The sequence below is a fragment of the Sardina pilchardus genome, chromosome 12, assembly GCF_963854185.1.
Source record: "Sardina pilchardus chromosome 12, fSarPil1.1, whole genome shotgun sequence".
NCBI lineage: Eukaryota > Metazoa > Chordata > Actinopteri > Clupeiformes > Clupeidae > Sardina > Sardina pilchardus.
In genome coordinates this window covers 31,372,307-31,389,806 of record NC_085005.1, presented here as the reverse complement: position 1 = coordinate 31,389,806, position 17,500 = coordinate 31,372,307, and the positions used below count along the sequence as shown (strand labels likewise).

The following is a 17,500-nucleotide window of genomic DNA, read 5'->3' as shown; positions in this document are numbered from 1 at the left end:
CATCCTTCTGGGGTAAATGTAACAAAACGCTGATCCCGAGGGGGCAGACTGTACGGAACACCGTGGATTGTTTCTAACACTTCCCTATCACGGACAGTGAACATCTCCATGGAAACAACAGTAATCAGATGCATGTCTCAAGCGCACCTTTGTCCTGTTTGGAGGCTGCCAGGCTTATAAAAGTATGTGTCTACAATCAATGATATACTGTAGTGGCCATTTCGAATGCCAGCAGGCTTATAAAATCATGTGTGAACAATCAATGATACAGCGGCCATTTTGGAAATAAAAGAACAATGAAAGGATCATCTCATCAGGTGGCACAAATGTTGACAGGTTTATTTGGTGTGATTTGCAATGAGGAAAATAAATAGAATGATTTTATTGCATTACTGGATAAATTACCTTTTAAGTGTAGTAGTGTGTTAGTACTAGTATCCTAGTAACAGGAACATAACAACTTCCATGGAGTTTATCATGAACCTTAATCTTTGTTAGGCTTGGATTGAAAGAAAAACATCATGGAGATGTGTCCAATAGATGAGTTCTAACCTAATTGAAATATATAAGTTGCTTTGGAAAATGGATAAATGAAACGAGAGAGGCTCTCTTTGTCAATGAGGGACAGGATGCTTAGTGGCTTACTGGCTTTAGACCACCTAACCTTGGGATAGTGGTTCTCCAACGTCAACAAGGGACAGGATGTTCATTGGCTGTAAAGCTAGTTCTAACCTTGGGGAAGTGGCTCTCCTCGTCGATGAGGGACAGGATGTTCATTGGCTGTAGAGCGAGTTCTAACCTTGGGGAAGTGGCTCTCCTCGTCGATGAGGGACAGGATGTTCATTGGCTGTGGAGCTAGTTCTAACCTTGGGGAAGTGGCTCTCCTCGTCGATGAGGGACAGGATGTTCATTGGCTGTGGAGCGAGTTCTAACCTTGGGGAAGTGGCTCTCCTCGTCGATGAGGGACAGGATGTTCATTGGCTGTGGAGCGAGTTCTAACCTTGGGGAAGTGGCTCTCCTCGTCGATGAGGGACAGGATGTTCATTGGCTGTAGAGCGAGTTCTAACCTTGGGGAAGTGGCTCTCCTCGTCGATGAGGGACAGGATGTTCATTGGCTGTAGAGCGAGTTCTAACCTTGGGGAAGTGGCTCTCCTCGTCGATGAGGGACAGGATGTTCATTGGCTGAAGAGCGAGTTCTAACCTTGGGGAAGTGGCTCTCCTCGTCGATGAGGGACAGGATGTTCATTGGCTGTAGAGCGAGTTCTAACCTTGGGGAAGTGGCTCTCCTCGTCGATGAGGGACAGGATGTTCATTGGCTGTAGAGCGAGTTCTAACCTTGGGGAAGTGGCTCTCCTCGTCGATGAGGGACAGGATGTTCATTGGCTGTAGAGCGAGTTCTAACCTTGGGGAAGTGGCTCTCCTCGTCGATGAGGGACAGGATGTTCATTGGCTGTAGAGCGAGTTCTAACCTTGGGGAAGTGGCTCTCTTAGTCGATGAGGGACAGGATGTTCATTGGCTGTAGAGCGAGTTCTAACCTTGGGGAAGTGGCTCTCTTAGTCGACGAGGGAAAAGATGTTCATTGGCTGTAGAGCGAGTTCTAACCTTGGGGAAGTGGCTCTCCTCGTCGACGAGGGACAGGATGTTCATTGGCTGTAGAGCGAGTTCTAACCTTGGGGAAGTGGCTCTCCTCGTCGACGAGGGACAGGATGTTCATTGGCTGTAGAGCGAGTTCTAACCTTGGGGAAGTGGCTCTCCTCGTCGACGAGGGACAGGATGTTCATTGGCTGTAGAGCGAGTTCTAACCTTGGGGAAGTGGCTCTCCTCGTCGACGAGGGACAGGATGTTCATTGGCTGTAGAGCGAGTTCTAACCTTGGGGAAGTGGCTCTCTTATTCGACGAGGGACAGGATGTTCATTGGCTGTAGAGCGAGTTCTAACCTTGGGGAAGTGGCTCTCTTAGTCGATGAGGGAAAAGATGTTCATTGGCTGTAGAGCGAGTTCTAACCTTGGGGAAGTGGCTCTCCTCGTCGACGAGGGACAGGATGTTCATTGGCTGTAGAGCGAGTTCTAACCTTGGGGAAGTGGCTCTCCTCGTCGACGAGGGACAGGATGTTCATTGGCTGTAGAGCGAGTTCTAACCTTGGGGAAGTGGCTCTCCTCGTCGACGAGGGACAGGATGTTCTTTGGCTGTAGAGCGAGTTCTAACCTTGGGGGAGTGGCTCTCCTCGTCGACGAGGGACAGGATGTTCATTGGCTGTAGAGCGAGTTCTAACCTTGGGGAAGTGGCTCTCCTCGTCGACGAGGGACAGGATGTTCATTGGCTGTAGAGCGAGTTCTAACCTTGGGGAAGTGGCTCTCCTCGTCGACGAGGGACAGGATGTTCATTGGCTGTAGAGCGAGTTCTAACCTTGGGGAAGTGGCTCTCCTCGTCGATGAGGGACAGGATGTTCATTGGCTGTAGAGCGAGTTCTAACCTTGGGGAAGTGGCTCTCCTCGTCGATGAGGGACAGGATGTTCATTGGCTGTAGAGCGAGTTCTAACCTTGGGGAAGTGGCTCTCCTCGTCGATGAGGGACAGGATGTTCATTGGCTGTAGAGCGAGTTCTAACCTTGGGGAAGTGGCTCTCCTCGTCGATGAGGGACAGGATGTTCATTGGCTGTAGAGCGAGTTCTAACCTTGGGGAAGTGGCTCTCTTAGTCGATGAGGGACAGGATGTTCATTGGCTGTAGAGCGAGTTCTAACCTTGGGGAAGTGGCTCTCTTAGTCGATGAGGGAAAAGATGTTCATTGGCTGTAGAGCGAGTTCTAACCTTGGGGAAGTGGCTCTCTTAGTCGATGAGGGACAGGATGTTCATTGGCTGTAGAGCGAGTTCTAACCTTGGGGAAGTGGCTCTCCTCGTCGACGAGGGACAGGATGTTCATTGGCTGTAGAGCGAGTTCTAACCTTGGGGAAGTGGCTCTCCTCGTCGACGAGGGACAGGATGTTCATTGGCTGTAGAGCGAGTTCTAACCTTGGGGAAGTGGCTCTCCTCGTCGACGAGGGACAGGATGTTCATTGTCTGTAGAGCGAGTTCTAACCTTGGGGAAGTGGCTCTCCTCGTCGACGAGGGACAGGATGTTCATTGTCTGTAGAGCGAGTTCTAACCTTGGGGAAGTGGCTCTCCTCGTCGACGAGGGACAGGATGTTCACTGGCTGTAGAGCGAGTTCTAACCTTGGGGAAGTGGCTCTCCTCGTCGATGAGGGACAGGATGTTCATTGGCTGTAGAGCGAGTTCTAACCTTGGGGAAGTGGCTCTCCTCGTCGATGAGGGACAGGATGTTCACTGGCTGTAGAGCGAGTTCTAACCTTGGGGAAGTGGCTCTCTTAGTCGATGAGGGACAGGATGTTCATTGGCTGTAGAGCGAGTTCTAACCTTGGGGAAGTGGCTCTCCTCGTCGATGAGGGACAGGATGTTCATTGGCTGTAGAGCGAGTTCTAACCTTGGGGAAGTGGCTCTCCTCGTCGATGAGGGACAGGATGTTCATTGGCTTGAGCGCCAGCAGGTCCAGCGCGGGCTGGTTGTCGGTGAAGATGATGCGCTGCCAGGAGATGTCCTCCAGCGTGTACTCCTCCTGCTCCAGCTTGAAGACGTGCCGCACGAAGAACTGCTGCAGCTGCTCGTTAGCGTAGTTGATGCACAACTGCTCAAAGCTGCAAGGGAGTGACGGAACATGGGAACACGGCTCTAGTTAACTCCAGAACATGGCTTCCTAAGTCCTGCCTTAGGTGTTTTTTTACACTGATTTCATATCATAAAATATCATATCCTCTGATCAGTGTATTACAACATTTCCTGAAGATAAAGGAGCTTTCATTTTATATAACAGTATCTGCTAAAATACAATGTAAGACAAAGAAAAAAGCTGTTTTTCTCGATTTGGAATTTCCGCAGATACAACTCTTTGGCTTTGTAGGGCAGAGTAGTAGTAGCAACAGTAGTAGTAACAGTTAGTGTTGTCACCGGACCAGGTTTCACCTGATTGTCCTTCTTTTTAATGGTCTGTCCAGATGGGAAAAAGATCCTCCCTGGACACTGACTGTTTTTTCTACATGATGCTGCGTAAAATTTGTAAAGTATCAAAATTATATTACTGTTGGAGCAAAATAATATTAGACCTACTAATAACAGTTAGTAAATACATCCATTGACATTAACCACTTAAAGTAACTACTTAAAGGAAAACTAATATAGCTCCAATTTCACTGCACAAGGGCAATTTTGTACATGGGTTAGATGGATAAGGGGCGCCTCTGATTATAAGAAAAGGGTTGATTGGGTTGCCGAAATGTCCAGGTTTTTTGTCACACCTAGGTGGCAACCCTAGTAACAGTAGTAGTGGTAGTAATAGTAGTAACATTAGTAGTAATAGTAGCAGTAGTAGTAGTAGTAGTAGCAGTAATATAAATAGTAATAGTAGCAACAATAATAGTAGTAGTAGTAGTAGTAGTACTGGGAGTTGTAGCAGTAGTAGCAGTAGTAGTAGCAGTAGTAGCAGTATTAGTATCAGTAGTAGCAGTATTATTATTAGTAGTAGTAGTATTAGTAGTAGTAGTAGTAGCAGTAATATAAATAGTAATAGTAGCAACAATAATAGTAGTAGTAGTAGTAGTAGTACTGGGAGTTGTAGCAGTAGTAGCAGTAGTAGTAGAAGTAGTAGCAGTATTATTATTATTAGTAGTAGTATTATTAGTAGTAGTAGTATTAGTAGTAGTAGTAGCAGTAATAGTGCAGCAGCAGCAGCAATAATAATAATAAGGAATTAAACTGTAAAATGTAAAATTCCTTCAAAGACCTTCACTGTTCACTTTCATTGGTCCCCTGTCTGTGGAGTAGTGTTGTCTGCATGCATGCTAATTCACCATCTTGTTTTGTGTGCAAGTATTGATGAAATGACAGCTAAGATGACGGGCTGTACTCAGGCTAGAGGCGTTTGACCACAGCATGGCCTGTGGTCAGCACACAGCTCACCTGTTGGAGACGAAGTTCTCAAAGCCGAAGATGTCCAGGAGGCCGATGGACTGGTAGCCCGTGCCCGTGCCCTTGCTTGGGACTTTGTGAATGGCCACGTTAATCTTCTCAAACAGCCACAGGAACATCTTGGAGTAGATGGCCTAAAAGAAATGCATGTGTTAACTATGAGGGCTGCTTGACACACACACACACACACACACACACACACACACACACACACACCAACTCTACACCAACATGTACAGTGAACTTTCACACTGTTTGTGTGTGTGCGTGTGTCTGTGTCTGTGTATATAAGCATTGTATATATCCCGACATGACAGGATTGTGGACATTATATCAAAAAGTATCCCTTCCATTTTCCCACCTACAGTGTCAATACATACTAACTGCTTTGTTAAGCCCAAAATGTTCTCCTTGTGTCATGCCTGTGTTTGATACTGATGCCACCCGACCTGATATTATTGTCATTGATGAAAGCAATGAGAGTGTATTCATATTGGAAGTAGGATGTTGTTTTGACCCATGTTTTGACCCATGTCTTGAGGAAGCCTATTTAACAAAGCTTGTGAAATACCAACCTCTTGTACAGCAGATTTGTAGTTTTGGATATAAATGCCAATATGTTGTGCTCACATTTGGAAGTTTGGGCCATGTACATAAGCTTGTCACTAGAGGACTCAGGATGGTGGGATTTACAAAAGTGAAAGCAAAACAACTCTCTAAGTAATGTTCAATCTCTTCCATTATTGGAAGTCGCCACATTTGGAGAAGGAGGTGTTGTGTATACCCTTAACACTACTGTACTGAGCCTGGTTGTTGTCAGCAGAACCACATGACTGAATATTGTCTGAGCAATTATTGCATCTGTCAAATTTGTATCCTTATGTGATATTTATTCTTAATTGTGGATACAAATAAAGAAGTAAACTGTGTGTGTGTGTGTGTGTGTGTGTGTGTGTGTGTGTGTGTGTGTGTGTGTGTGTGTGTGTGTGTGTGTGTGTGTGTGTGTGTGTGTGTGTGTGTCTGTGTGTGTGTGTGTGTGTGGGGGGGGGGGGTTATGGTGTGTGTGTGTGTGTGTGTACCTTGGCAAAGGCGTCTCTTGTGTCTCTGGCTTGATCAGAACTCAGAGATTTAGAAACTCGCTCCCGATTGGTTGAAAATGTTCGTCTGGTAAGACTGACGTCCAGAGTGGCATTGTCCACCTGAGAAACAACACAAACACTGTGATTACACTCACACACACACACACACACACACCTGAATCATGGACCGTGGTGCACCAGCATTAGTCCATAATCTCAACGCTTCTCCCTACACCTACACCTCCTCTCTCCTCTCCTCTCCTCCCTACACCTGCTCCTCTCCTCTTCTCTCCTCCCTACACCTCCTCCTCTCCTCTCCTCCCTACACCTACACCTCCTCCTCTCCTCTCCTCTTCTCCCTACACCTACACCTCCTCCTCTCCTCTCCTCTCCTCTCTCTTTCTCTCCTCTCCTCCCTACACCTCCTCCTCTCCTCTCCTCTCCTCCCTACACCTCCTCCTCTCCTCTCCTCCCTACACCTACACCTCCTCCTCTCCTCTCCTCTCCTCCCTACACCTACACCTGCTCCTCTCCTCTCTACACCTCCTCCTCTTCTCTCCTCCCTACACCTCCTCCTCTCCTCCCTACACCTACACCTCCTCCTCTCCTCTCCTCCCCACACCTCCTCCTCTCCTCTCCTCCCTACACCTACACCTCCTCCTCTCCTCTCCTCTCCTCCCTACACCTACACCTCCTCCTCTCCTCTCCTCTCCTCCCTACACCTACACCTGCTCCTCTCCTCCCTACACCTGTTTCTCTCTTTCTATGGCGACTCAGTAAACCTGCCATTGCCTTGAGCACTCGGGGCAGAACACACACAAGCACTATTTATTTAGAATAATGGAATTGTATATTGAGTTTATCCAGTGTTTGTTGCTACCGCCGCCAAGGAGGTTATGTTTTCATCGGGTGTTTGTTTGTTTGTCTGTTTGTTTGTTTGTCTGTTTGTTTGCCTGTTTGTTTGTCTGTTTGTTTGCCTGTTTGTTTGTCTGTTTGTTCGCAAGATAACTCAAAAAGTAATGGATGGATTTCGATCCCTTTAGATTCAGGGAAGGTCTGAAATGACCCAACGATTACATTTTGGGAGTGATCCGTATCAACGTCTGGATTCAGGAGGCGGTTATGTTTTTCGCTTGGAGGTGTAATGGCATGGAATGGTGGCGATCTGAATAGTTTAGGTTCAGGTGTATGACAACCAAGGAGGAAGTAATAATGAAAGTTATCTAGGCCGCTTGCATCCTGATCGCTGTGTCCTTAAATATATAGCTAGAGGAACAATACAAGGTGTCAGAAGCTCATAACTCATGACACAAGGAGTCTAGAGGCACAGATAACGAGTTGGAGAAGTTTTTTGGTGTGGACAATGAAAACGGGTGACCTGTGGACCAAGAGAAGGCGCAAGTCGGTGAAAGTTAACAAGCCAGCGACTAGCAAAAAGCACACAGTATGGACAACATATTCACCATCACACCATCGAAACCGTTCGACTTCAACCAAGCTTGTGGTCCGCATGGATAAAAAGATTTGAACGCCTCAGAAAGGCTTCAGGTTGGAGTGCTTTTCTAGTGCGTATGATGAATCCAGCTGAGCCCATTGGGTTTATGGCGGGAGCGGGAGGTTAAGTGTACAGCACTTCCCCTGAGCTCTGACCTTTGGTTGTCTCAGTGGTGTGACTTTTACAGGAACTCATTACTAACACGGCCTCCGTATAAAAACAACACATTACCGTTAACAGTTAGTCGTTAACCGCGGCAGTTTCCGCTCCACTGGTTCGGTGACACTGTAACTCTGAGGAGTTCATGAGCAGTTTAGGGCAGTCACGCACATGCTCCCTGCTGTGAGGACGTTTTTGAAAATATGAACTTTAACAAAATATTAACACACACTGGGCCAGATGTACTAGCGTTTTTGCGCCCACTTGCAACGTGCGCATAAAGAAATGATAAGGTATGTACAAACAGGCCGCACTGAGGTAAAAGCGCAGACTGCCTGTCGCGGGAGCTGAGAATGCATTCATGGGTGAGTCTGGAGAAAGCGGGAGTTTCATGTAAAAAGATGGAGGAGAAGCGTACAATGTGCCTAATTAGGTATTCTCCTGTACGCACTAAAACAGCCCATGAAAGCGCACATCTGTCTTGCGGCTTAATATTTCCGCCTTGTAAAAGTGGGTGTTAAATGCGGTTTGCGGTTAAATGCTTCTATAAGAGAACCTTTCAAAGACAACAAAATCACTATTTAGAATGCCAGTTTCACGTCTTTGTACTACAGTATATCAAAAGCAAGCTTAACTTATGTTGGCCTTCCAGAAGTCTTACTATCACTATCACGTGATCCACTTAAACCTTCCTACTTGCTAGATTCTTCCATAGCCTATGTGCACAAGTAGGCCTAGCTTGAGTGGAACCACAGCTCTTAATTATCTTCCTGCTTTTTGACATCATGCATTGTATTATTTCATGATCGCTAAACGTTTGATTCCTTATAATGTTATTGGCCGGGTTTCCCAGATTCTTTAAGAAGCTCTTAAGTGCTAAGAACTTCTTAGGAGCTCTCTAACTGAAGTATGTGTCGTTTAGTTGTTAACCTTAAAGTATCTGAAAGAACTGTCAGTAGCTCCACCAGAGTATGGTGAAGTGTGTGAAGTGTCAGTAGCTCCACCAGAGTATGGGGAAGTGTGTAAAGTGTTGTTTGAGGAATGTGAATTGGCAGAGGGAAGACACGCGATGAGCTCGCAACAGATAAGATTAGATAAGATAAGGGGCAGGTGGCGAGGTGCGATGTGAGACCAGGGAGGGGATTGTGTGTGTGTGTGTGTGAGAGAGAGAGAGAGAGAGAGAGACAGACAGCGAGAGAGTGTGTGTGTGTGTGTGTGTGTGGACACGAGCTGAAGGTGTGGCTGAGCTGAAGCCAGAGCGTGATAGATAAGGGCTGGTGACGGCTGTTTCCCTGCTAGCTCCGCCTGGAGAAGACGCACACATGGGAAGGTGTTGCTTTTATTTACACTGAGGAAAGTCCATCATGGACCGAGACCGCACTTTTACACTTTTGTGCACTTTTGAATTCTACACAGCCGTAAAAGAATGACAATTAACAAAACATATTTTCAGTCAACCTGTCACTCTAAAGTTTAGAGTCTAAACTGTGTTTTGTTGCCTGTATGCGAGTCCCTCCTTCTCTACTGAACTTCTCTACTGACAACCGCACCAACGAAGAAGACTCAGGACTGCCTCACTCTACCGACTAGAACACCAAAGAAGAAGACAGGACTGCCTCACTCTACTGACTACAACACCAAAGAAGAAGACAGGACTGCCTCACTCTACCAACTACTGCACCAACGAAGAAGACAGGACTGCCTCACTCTACCGACTAGAACACTGGATAAGATGACTGGATAAGATGTGTGAAGAAATAGGATAAGCAGAGATAGTATCACTGGAGATAGAGAAGGAGAGGGAGATAGAAATGGTATCAGGGGAGAGGGAGGCGGATATAGTATCATTGGAGATAGAGAAGGAGAGGGTGGTAATATCACTGGAGAGGGAGAAGGAGATATACAGGTCTAATGAAGGTGACTGTCTAGCGATACTGACTAGTGACCACCAGCAGCAGCTTGGTAGATATGGTATAGTGAAAAAGAGTCGATGTAAGATTGTTTAGGATAAAAAGTGAGTGGAGATTGAGATTAGGATTAGGATTAGGATCAGTAGATGGCTGATGGGTGCCTACCTCCAGTAGCTTGGCAGACATGGTGTAGTGGTTAGAGGCTGAGATACTACTGCTGTCCATGTTTTCCATGACAGAGCCTACAGCAGCAGGGAACAGACACAGTTAGAGTCAAATACAAACACACACACACACACACACACACACACACACACACACACACACACACACACACACACACACACACACACACACACACACACACACACACACACAGTGAGGCAGTCCTATCTTCTTTGTTGGTGCAGTAGTTGGTACACACACACACACACACACACACACACAAATGTACAAACAAACACACACACACACACACACACACTTCCCAAAAAGTCCCCATGTTCCTTTAAGTAGATCTTTTTGATATGATATCAAACATTATTGATCATGAACAATGGGCCTACAGTTAAACATGGTTCTTCCTGCTTGGCAAATTTACACCAGTTAAATTGGTGACGTGTTAATTTACTTGACTTGACTACTCAACTTAACTGGGAAGGGCCAATAATTCCCACATACAGCACAAGTCAAGTGTGTTATCCAACAGGGGGGAATTCCAGTGAGTTGCAGCCAGGTATTAAGACGCACACAACCAATAACACAACGCACAAGTTAATGAATAGCAATGGAGACAGCATTACAACACAGATAGACAAGGAGCAGTACATGAAATGAAATACAGATCCCTCCCAGGAGAGGCCAAGATAGCCATAGTCAAAGATAATTAAGGGCGGAGCAAGATACTTCATGAGAAGCCACTTCCTGGAACCCGAATTGCAAGAGGGGGGGTCAAAATCCCCCTTTATGCAGAGCAGAGGCAGCAACTGTTCCATTGAAGTCTATGGACATAGATCAGAATTTCAACTATAAGCTAAAATCTCCATTCTCTAGAGTTAGGAATGTGAATTTTGGGCACGGTTTCATGACCCTCAACCCCTTCTGACCACTTCAGGTACCTTTTTAGCATTTTTGAGCATTCCCGTCTGGAGAAAATCGACTTTATATCAGGTGTGCCCCTCTTGTTTATTCTGCTTATTGGCCGGTTGCTACGTACGCTCTACCTTGACAACACATTAGCCAGCCAGCTGAACCAAATCCTGATTTGTGCTAACGACGATCAGATGGCGCTGGGGTAACTTAATGAGAGCAGCGACATATTTCCATTATTCCATTGATGTTTTTATTCAATTCCTTGAAATGTATGCTTTGTGTGTGTTACTTCCATATTAGAACTAATAAATGTAGAGGGCTTGAAAGAGCAGCAAGATTATTTTGGAACATCATCAAGCATTGATAATCGAGTGCTTGATTTTGTACACCTGTGGAAAGGGACCTGATGAAACCCATGAATACGTCTGACACGCAATGACGCGCCTCTTTATGTAGAGGAAGTGATCCCCGTTTTGCGCCCATAGACATGAACTACGACGACGTATCTTGCTACGCCTTAAGGATCTTTGCCATAGTCCAGAAGTCCAGCGTTCTAGAGAACCAGGAAGTGCAACAGTGACATCATATGAGCCAATTGAGCATGTTAATGGCACCTGTGCAGACTCTATATGCAAACTGCACGGGCAGAGCGGTAGATATAACAGAGTGGCGACACTCCCATAGACCTCCATAGGAAACAATGGCGGACGTTTTTTCAGGCTACTTCCGCGTTATGGAGAGCTCAACAGTTCTTAACAGTGACATTCGCGGAGTTTGCCTCATTCACTTCCATTGGAGTCTGCCTAACTTTGTCAGCGGTAAGTAAACGAAAGCACGACCTTTTTTGAAATTGTTATATATTTCCTATATCAACTGTACCAGTATGTACTCGTAGTGTTATTCGAGTTGTTTGTGCTGCTCGTTTAACTGTTATTTTTGTATCTTAGTTATGACCGAAATTTCAGAGCATAACGTTACGTTAGCCTACCAAGCTAACCTTAGACGTGGAGGGAGGCTAGCTTAAATGTAATGTTCCTATGTCAATAAGGAATGTCAGACATATCACACTTGGTTACGCTACTGTAGTAGAGCAACGTTAGATAATATATGGGGTTATCAAGGAGTTTGTATGACATTTATAATCCTATTTGCTGAACCTGATGGCGTTAGCTAATGTTAGCTAGTCAGCTCACGCACATTCGAAATGCAATGAAGGGGGAACATAACGTGATCTTAATGCATGCAATGGCATCAGATGTGCTCGTTATCAACGAGTTTGTGATTAAGTTGTTCTTCAGATGAACAGTGGAACTAATTAATGGGATGACATTTCATTTAGACCTGATCTAGCTTGTTAGCTTGCTAGATGGAATGTTTCATGGCACTATGAAGTGAACCTGAAGCTAAACTTGTGATCAGAGAGCATGATATGAACTCGGGTACATCTCTTCACAACAGAAATTTCAATTATGAACTTCAGGCCAGGGGAGCTGTAGAAGCAAAAACTGTACTATACTCTCCTGCCGTGTGTCACTTGCCTAACTGTCCAGTCCTGCTGGAGTCGGGACAGTGGCACGAGACTAGAGCTTGGGATAGGGGCGCGTGTACAGTGCAGTACTTATTTTTGTCTCAACTGCTGTTGGATGTCAGGTTGCAGTCAATACTACATTGAATGTACATTTCTGAGGTCTATATCACCATAGCAGGTCGATGTTTTTGATGGAATAATTTTGATTGCAATGACTATCTTGCAGATGCTGAAAGTGATGTGACAAGACATTGTCTTCAATTAAGTGGTCCTTGTAAGTAGGCTATAATATTTTTTTTTTTTTTTTTTTTTTACCTTGTATGGATAACTGAAAAGTGTAGGTTAATGATGCTCTAAGGGCAGAATTAGGTCCATCCATAGAATAAGAACAATGTTTGCAATGATGTAGCCTAGTCTAGTTAGCTGTAGTGGGTATACTGTAATCAATCCCAATTGTTGTCTGTACAGCATGCTGGCATTCCTCACAAAGTCAGTTACTGATTACCCTCAGTATTGTTCTTATTACAATAAGAAAAGTCTCCTTGTGTTGATGAATGCAATGGCTAAAGTGCAGTGATTTCTTATAGCCTGTCAGCTTTTTATTCTCAAAATAGCCATGAAAGATATTGTTGGGAATCATTGGTGTTATAAAAGTTATAAGGTGTGGCACCCCCAACCAACCTTGAAGGGGTCAGCCGTGTATGTAAAACTCTTGCTGGCCTTTTGCTTTTGTTTATGCTAATACCTTGATGTGGCATCTGTGAATGTATTGTACCAAGTATACACTGACTTTTACCTGCTCTCTCCATTTTCCACTGTGCCTATTCTTGCCTAGGACCAAGGATGCAGAGGACAAGACGGGTGTGTAGTATTGACTGAAATTATCAGAGAAGGTCATTTTTTATGGTTTAGGTCCAAACGAAGGGACCCGTCCAACCTCAGCATCTCCAACACCTCCTGTCACACCTCCAGCCAAATGTGCTACATCTTCCACAGTTAACCTTCTTGTACTGTAGGTGTGCATGTCCAGCATCCTTTGCACATTAATGTCTTAGTTGTACACACGGTACGGTTGTTCAGATTTGGGAATCTGAAATGTTTTTCAGAATGTCTTTGAAAATATAAATGGGTGTTAACCCTCCTTTTTATATTGCAGTCTCACCATATCTCCCTTAAGCCTTTTCTGTGTGTATTCCTGTTCTTGATGTTGTTAAAACATAGCCTACTAGTTCCACACATTGAAAATGTAATAAACAAATTGAAAACTCAAAATGTATCAGTCATCCTTTTTATGCTGTTCTAAGTGCTTTCTTGAAACAGATGATTGCGTATTGAGTTACAATGTTATCGAAACAGTGGGTGTCCTGAACGAACTGTTGAACAAACTTAACTTTAACATACACTCTTTTAACATTTTGGCTGTTATTTATCGTTCTTTGTTAATGTATTTACATATGTTTATGGCTTAATCTGAAAATATTACTAAGGCTGTGTGGTGGCCATATTTAGGCTATTCCTTAAAATAAACAAATTGACTGCATTGATCTAACTTTTAACGTATAACCTGTTACTGGTTGCCATATATTATAGATGTTCATGGCTTACTCCTAAAATTGTGAAGGCTGTGGGTGTGTAGGCCTATATAGTTAGGGTGGCCACCTTCATCTCATCAAAATAACTGGAGAGGATCACTGAACATCTCAAATACCCACGGTAACATTGGATACAAAATACATACATTTCAACAATGTAAGTTTATTATGCATGACGACAAACAGGCAAATCACGGAACCAGGAATGGAGCTGATGCCGAGAGGTAGGCTAAATGGCAGTGTCAGCTACCACAGAATAGACTATTTCAGAACGATGTTTGCAGAGCAAACTTGCGATATGTCATGGGCACTAATGTAAACATGCTAACCAACGTTATAGCACTTCAAATTGAACTCGTGTTTGGAATGTTTCGATGTTTCTCGTGATCATTGCTGTCTATCCCATAGAAATAACATGGCAGCGCCAGGGCTGGTTAGAACTGTTGTAGCGTACATGAACCACGTGACGGCGCGGCGGCGACTTCAAAGAGTGTCGCAACTCTCTCTATCTATGGCTCTGTGCACGGGGTCTACGGACCTCTGCACCTTCACCTGTGCCTGAATCACCTGCTTCATCACCTTCTCAAACACCTTCATGACTAGTGGGGGCTACAGGTCTCAAACACCTTCATGACTAGAGAAGTGGGGACTACAGGTCTAAACACCTTCATGACTAGAGAAGTGGGGACTAGGTCTAAACAACTTCATGACTAGAAAAGTGGGGACTACAGGTCTAAAATCATTCAGGGCTTTGAGATTGGAGCACTTTGCAACAGGGACAACAATGGAGTGTTTCTCTGTTCCAGTCCAGACCCAAGTTTGTTTGGACACATGGTTCAGTTATTGTTGCTAATGTGAATGCAGTCCGAACTCTGGTTCCGGGTCCGCAACAGAACCGTAATGTGAACGTAGAGCAGCTGGGTCAAGACTAGGAGGGAGTCATCACACTCGGTACGGTCCAGTTAAACGGAACCAGTGTGAAGGCTATCTTAACCCTCATCTTGTCCTTGGGGTCAATTTGACCCCAAACAATGTTTAACATCATAAAATATATGGTTCACTTTTTTTGTTTTGCTTCAAGTTTCATGGCTTTTCCTCATTTGAAGGGTACAACAGAGTAAACATGAAATTTGCACAAAAATATGTTTCCAATGTCCTGTAAAAAAAATAGTTACGTTGGTGTTCTTGGGGTCAATTTATGGAAGCCCATTTCCGCCAGGGAGATAAAAAAAAGAATTGAGATAGAATGTCAAAATTTCGAGATATAAAGTCAAAATTTCGAGATATAAAAGTCGAAATTTTGAGATAAAAAGTCAAAATTTTGAGATAAAAAGTCAAAATTTCGAGATAAAAAGTCAAAATGTTGAGATATAAAAGTCGAAATTTTGAGATTAAAAAGTCAAAATTTTGAGATACAAAGTCAAAATTATGACAAAGGAACTGCGCATCTGTATGGAAGCCCATTTACATCTGTCACGCTTGGAGGGAACGGAAGACCCAGATGGCGGCTTAAGGTAGCCTAATGTATGGCACTGGCCAGAAGTCTGTAACTGCGCTTCAATGAAAGCTGCTACCTCTGTTGGGTCTGTCTTGTTCTTTCTGAGCCACAATTTGTTCTTTCTCAAAAATCTTTCTAAAGTCCGCCGGCTCAGCACCACACCATGCTCCTTAGCTAATACTGCCATAATTTCATCATTTGTGTACATTCGTTTGAAATAATACGTAACGTAACGATGCCACTCCATGTTCAAGGATCTGTAGGTGCCTTAACCATTGGTGGTTTTATACTTTTTATCTCAAAATTTCGACTTTTATTTCTCAAAATGTTGACTTTTTTATCTCAAAATGTTGACTTTTTATCTCAAAATTTCGACTTTTATATCTCAAAATTTTGACTTTTTATCTCAAAATTTCGACTTTTTATCTCAATTTTTTTTTTATCTCCCTGGCGGAAATGGGCTTCCATATCAATTTGACCCCATTTTTATGAAACATGAGGTAAATGAATATTTGACACAATATGAATATTATTACTGTAATAGTATGAGAACATGTACTTATTATCATTATTACATAAACAAGTACATATTACATATAAGTTATTTTGGCAGGTCTGAAAAAGTCCAAAAACTCAGCCTTTGGGCTGTTGACACTGGATTGGCCATATTGCCAGCCAGGGTTCCAGGGTTCATAAAGGGGTGTGGGGGGGTGGGATTGTTTTTTAGGGCTTTTGATGGTGGTTATTACACTCTTGTTAAGTACCTACCACAAAAAAAACTAGGTAAAAAAAATGATTTCAATCATTTTTTGAGAGTTTTGTTAGCTGGGGTCAAATTGACCCCAAGGACAACGAACGTCGGTAAGATTTGAGGACAACATGAGGGTTAAGCACCTTTCCACAGTTCTGATCTGGGCTCATCCTACTAGGAGTCTGCTTGAGTAACCTGACTGCAAACCCAATGTTAATATCAGTATTATTATAGGGGATAACTTAGTCTAATGTCTCAAATTGTCAACCTGTTCAGTGAAATGATGCTTATCAAATCTCAAAGAAAATCTATTTAAACTATCAGCAAGATTATTATCAGAGTTAAAACCAGCAAGTCTATTTCCCATGTTTCTCTTCCCAAAACAGTTAGACCACACACTCATCAGTCTCACCAGAAACTCTCTTTCTCATGCACACACACACACACACACACACACACACACACACACACACACACACACACACACACACACACACACACACACACACACACACACACACACACACACACACACACACACACACACACACACACACACACACACACACACTTACTGTACCTTGGAAGTCTATGTTGCCCATGTGAAGGATAGCGGCGAGCATTTTAAAGATGTCCCAGCACTCTCGGTCCCCAAAGGTGAGGATCTTCAGTGCGGAGCGGATGCGTGTGTAGTCAGAAGCGTCATCTCTGCCCTCACAGCTGATACAACCGCTCTACAACACACACACACACACACACACACACACACACACACGGTTAAGAGTGTTATGTTTGATGTGTTCTCTCCATTGTGTAGCATCATCTAATCTTAATCTGGTGTTTGGTGTGTTCTCTATTGTGTAGCATCATCTAATCTTAATCTGGTGTTTGGTGTGTTCTCTATTGTGTAGCATCATCTAATCTTACAGTAATCTGGTGTTTGGTGAGTTCTCTATTGTGTAGCATCATCTAATCTTAATCTGGTGTTTGGTGTGTTCTCTATTGTGCAGCATCATCTAATCTTACAGTAATCTGGTGTTTAGTGTGTTCTCTATTGTGTAGCATCATCTAATCTTACAGTAATCTGGTGTTTGGTGAGTTCTCTATTGTGTAGCATCATCTAATCTTAATCTGGTGTTTGGTGTGTTCTCTATTGTGTAGCATCATCTAATCTTACAGTAATCCGGTGTTTGGTGTGTTCTCTATTGTGTAGCATCATCTAATCTTACAGTAATCTGGTGTTTGGTGTGTTCTCTATTGTGTAGCATCATCTAATCTTAATCTGGTATTCTGGGTGTGTTCTCTATTGTGTAGCATCATCTAATCTGACAGTAATCTGGTGTTTGGTGTGTTCTCTATAGTGTAGCATCATCTAATCT

At 43.9% G+C, this 17,500-nt stretch overlaps 1 protein-coding gene and 1 long non-coding RNA gene across 2 annotated transcripts in view; one reads left to right on the top strand and one right to left on the bottom strand.

Moving 5' to 3' along the window:
- Window positions 1–17,500, bottom strand: part of LOC134097451 (unconventional myosin-VIIa-like) — a 63,139-nt gene that overhangs the window by 38,811 nt on the left and 6,828 nt on the right. The window contains exons 7-11 of the mRNA XM_062550323.1: window positions 16,702–16,855; window positions 9,826–9,902; window positions 6,097–6,216; window positions 5,009–5,151; window positions 3,480–3,690 (exon numbers count right to left, since the gene is read on the bottom strand). Coding sequence (XP_062406307.1) covers window positions 3,480–3,690; window positions 5,009–5,151; window positions 6,097–6,216; window positions 9,826–9,902; window positions 16,702–16,855 — 705 coding nt within the window. The remainder of the gene's footprint in view (window positions 1–3,479; window positions 3,691–5,008; window positions 5,152–6,096; window positions 6,217–9,825; window positions 9,903–16,701; window positions 16,856–17,500) is intronic.
- Window positions 11,436–13,256, top strand: LOC134098408 (uncharacterized). The gene is made up of 3 exons (XR_009941031.1): window positions 11,436–11,570; window positions 12,507–12,554; window positions 13,116–13,256. It is a non-coding gene; the product is annotated as an uncharacterized LOC134098408 (long non-coding RNA).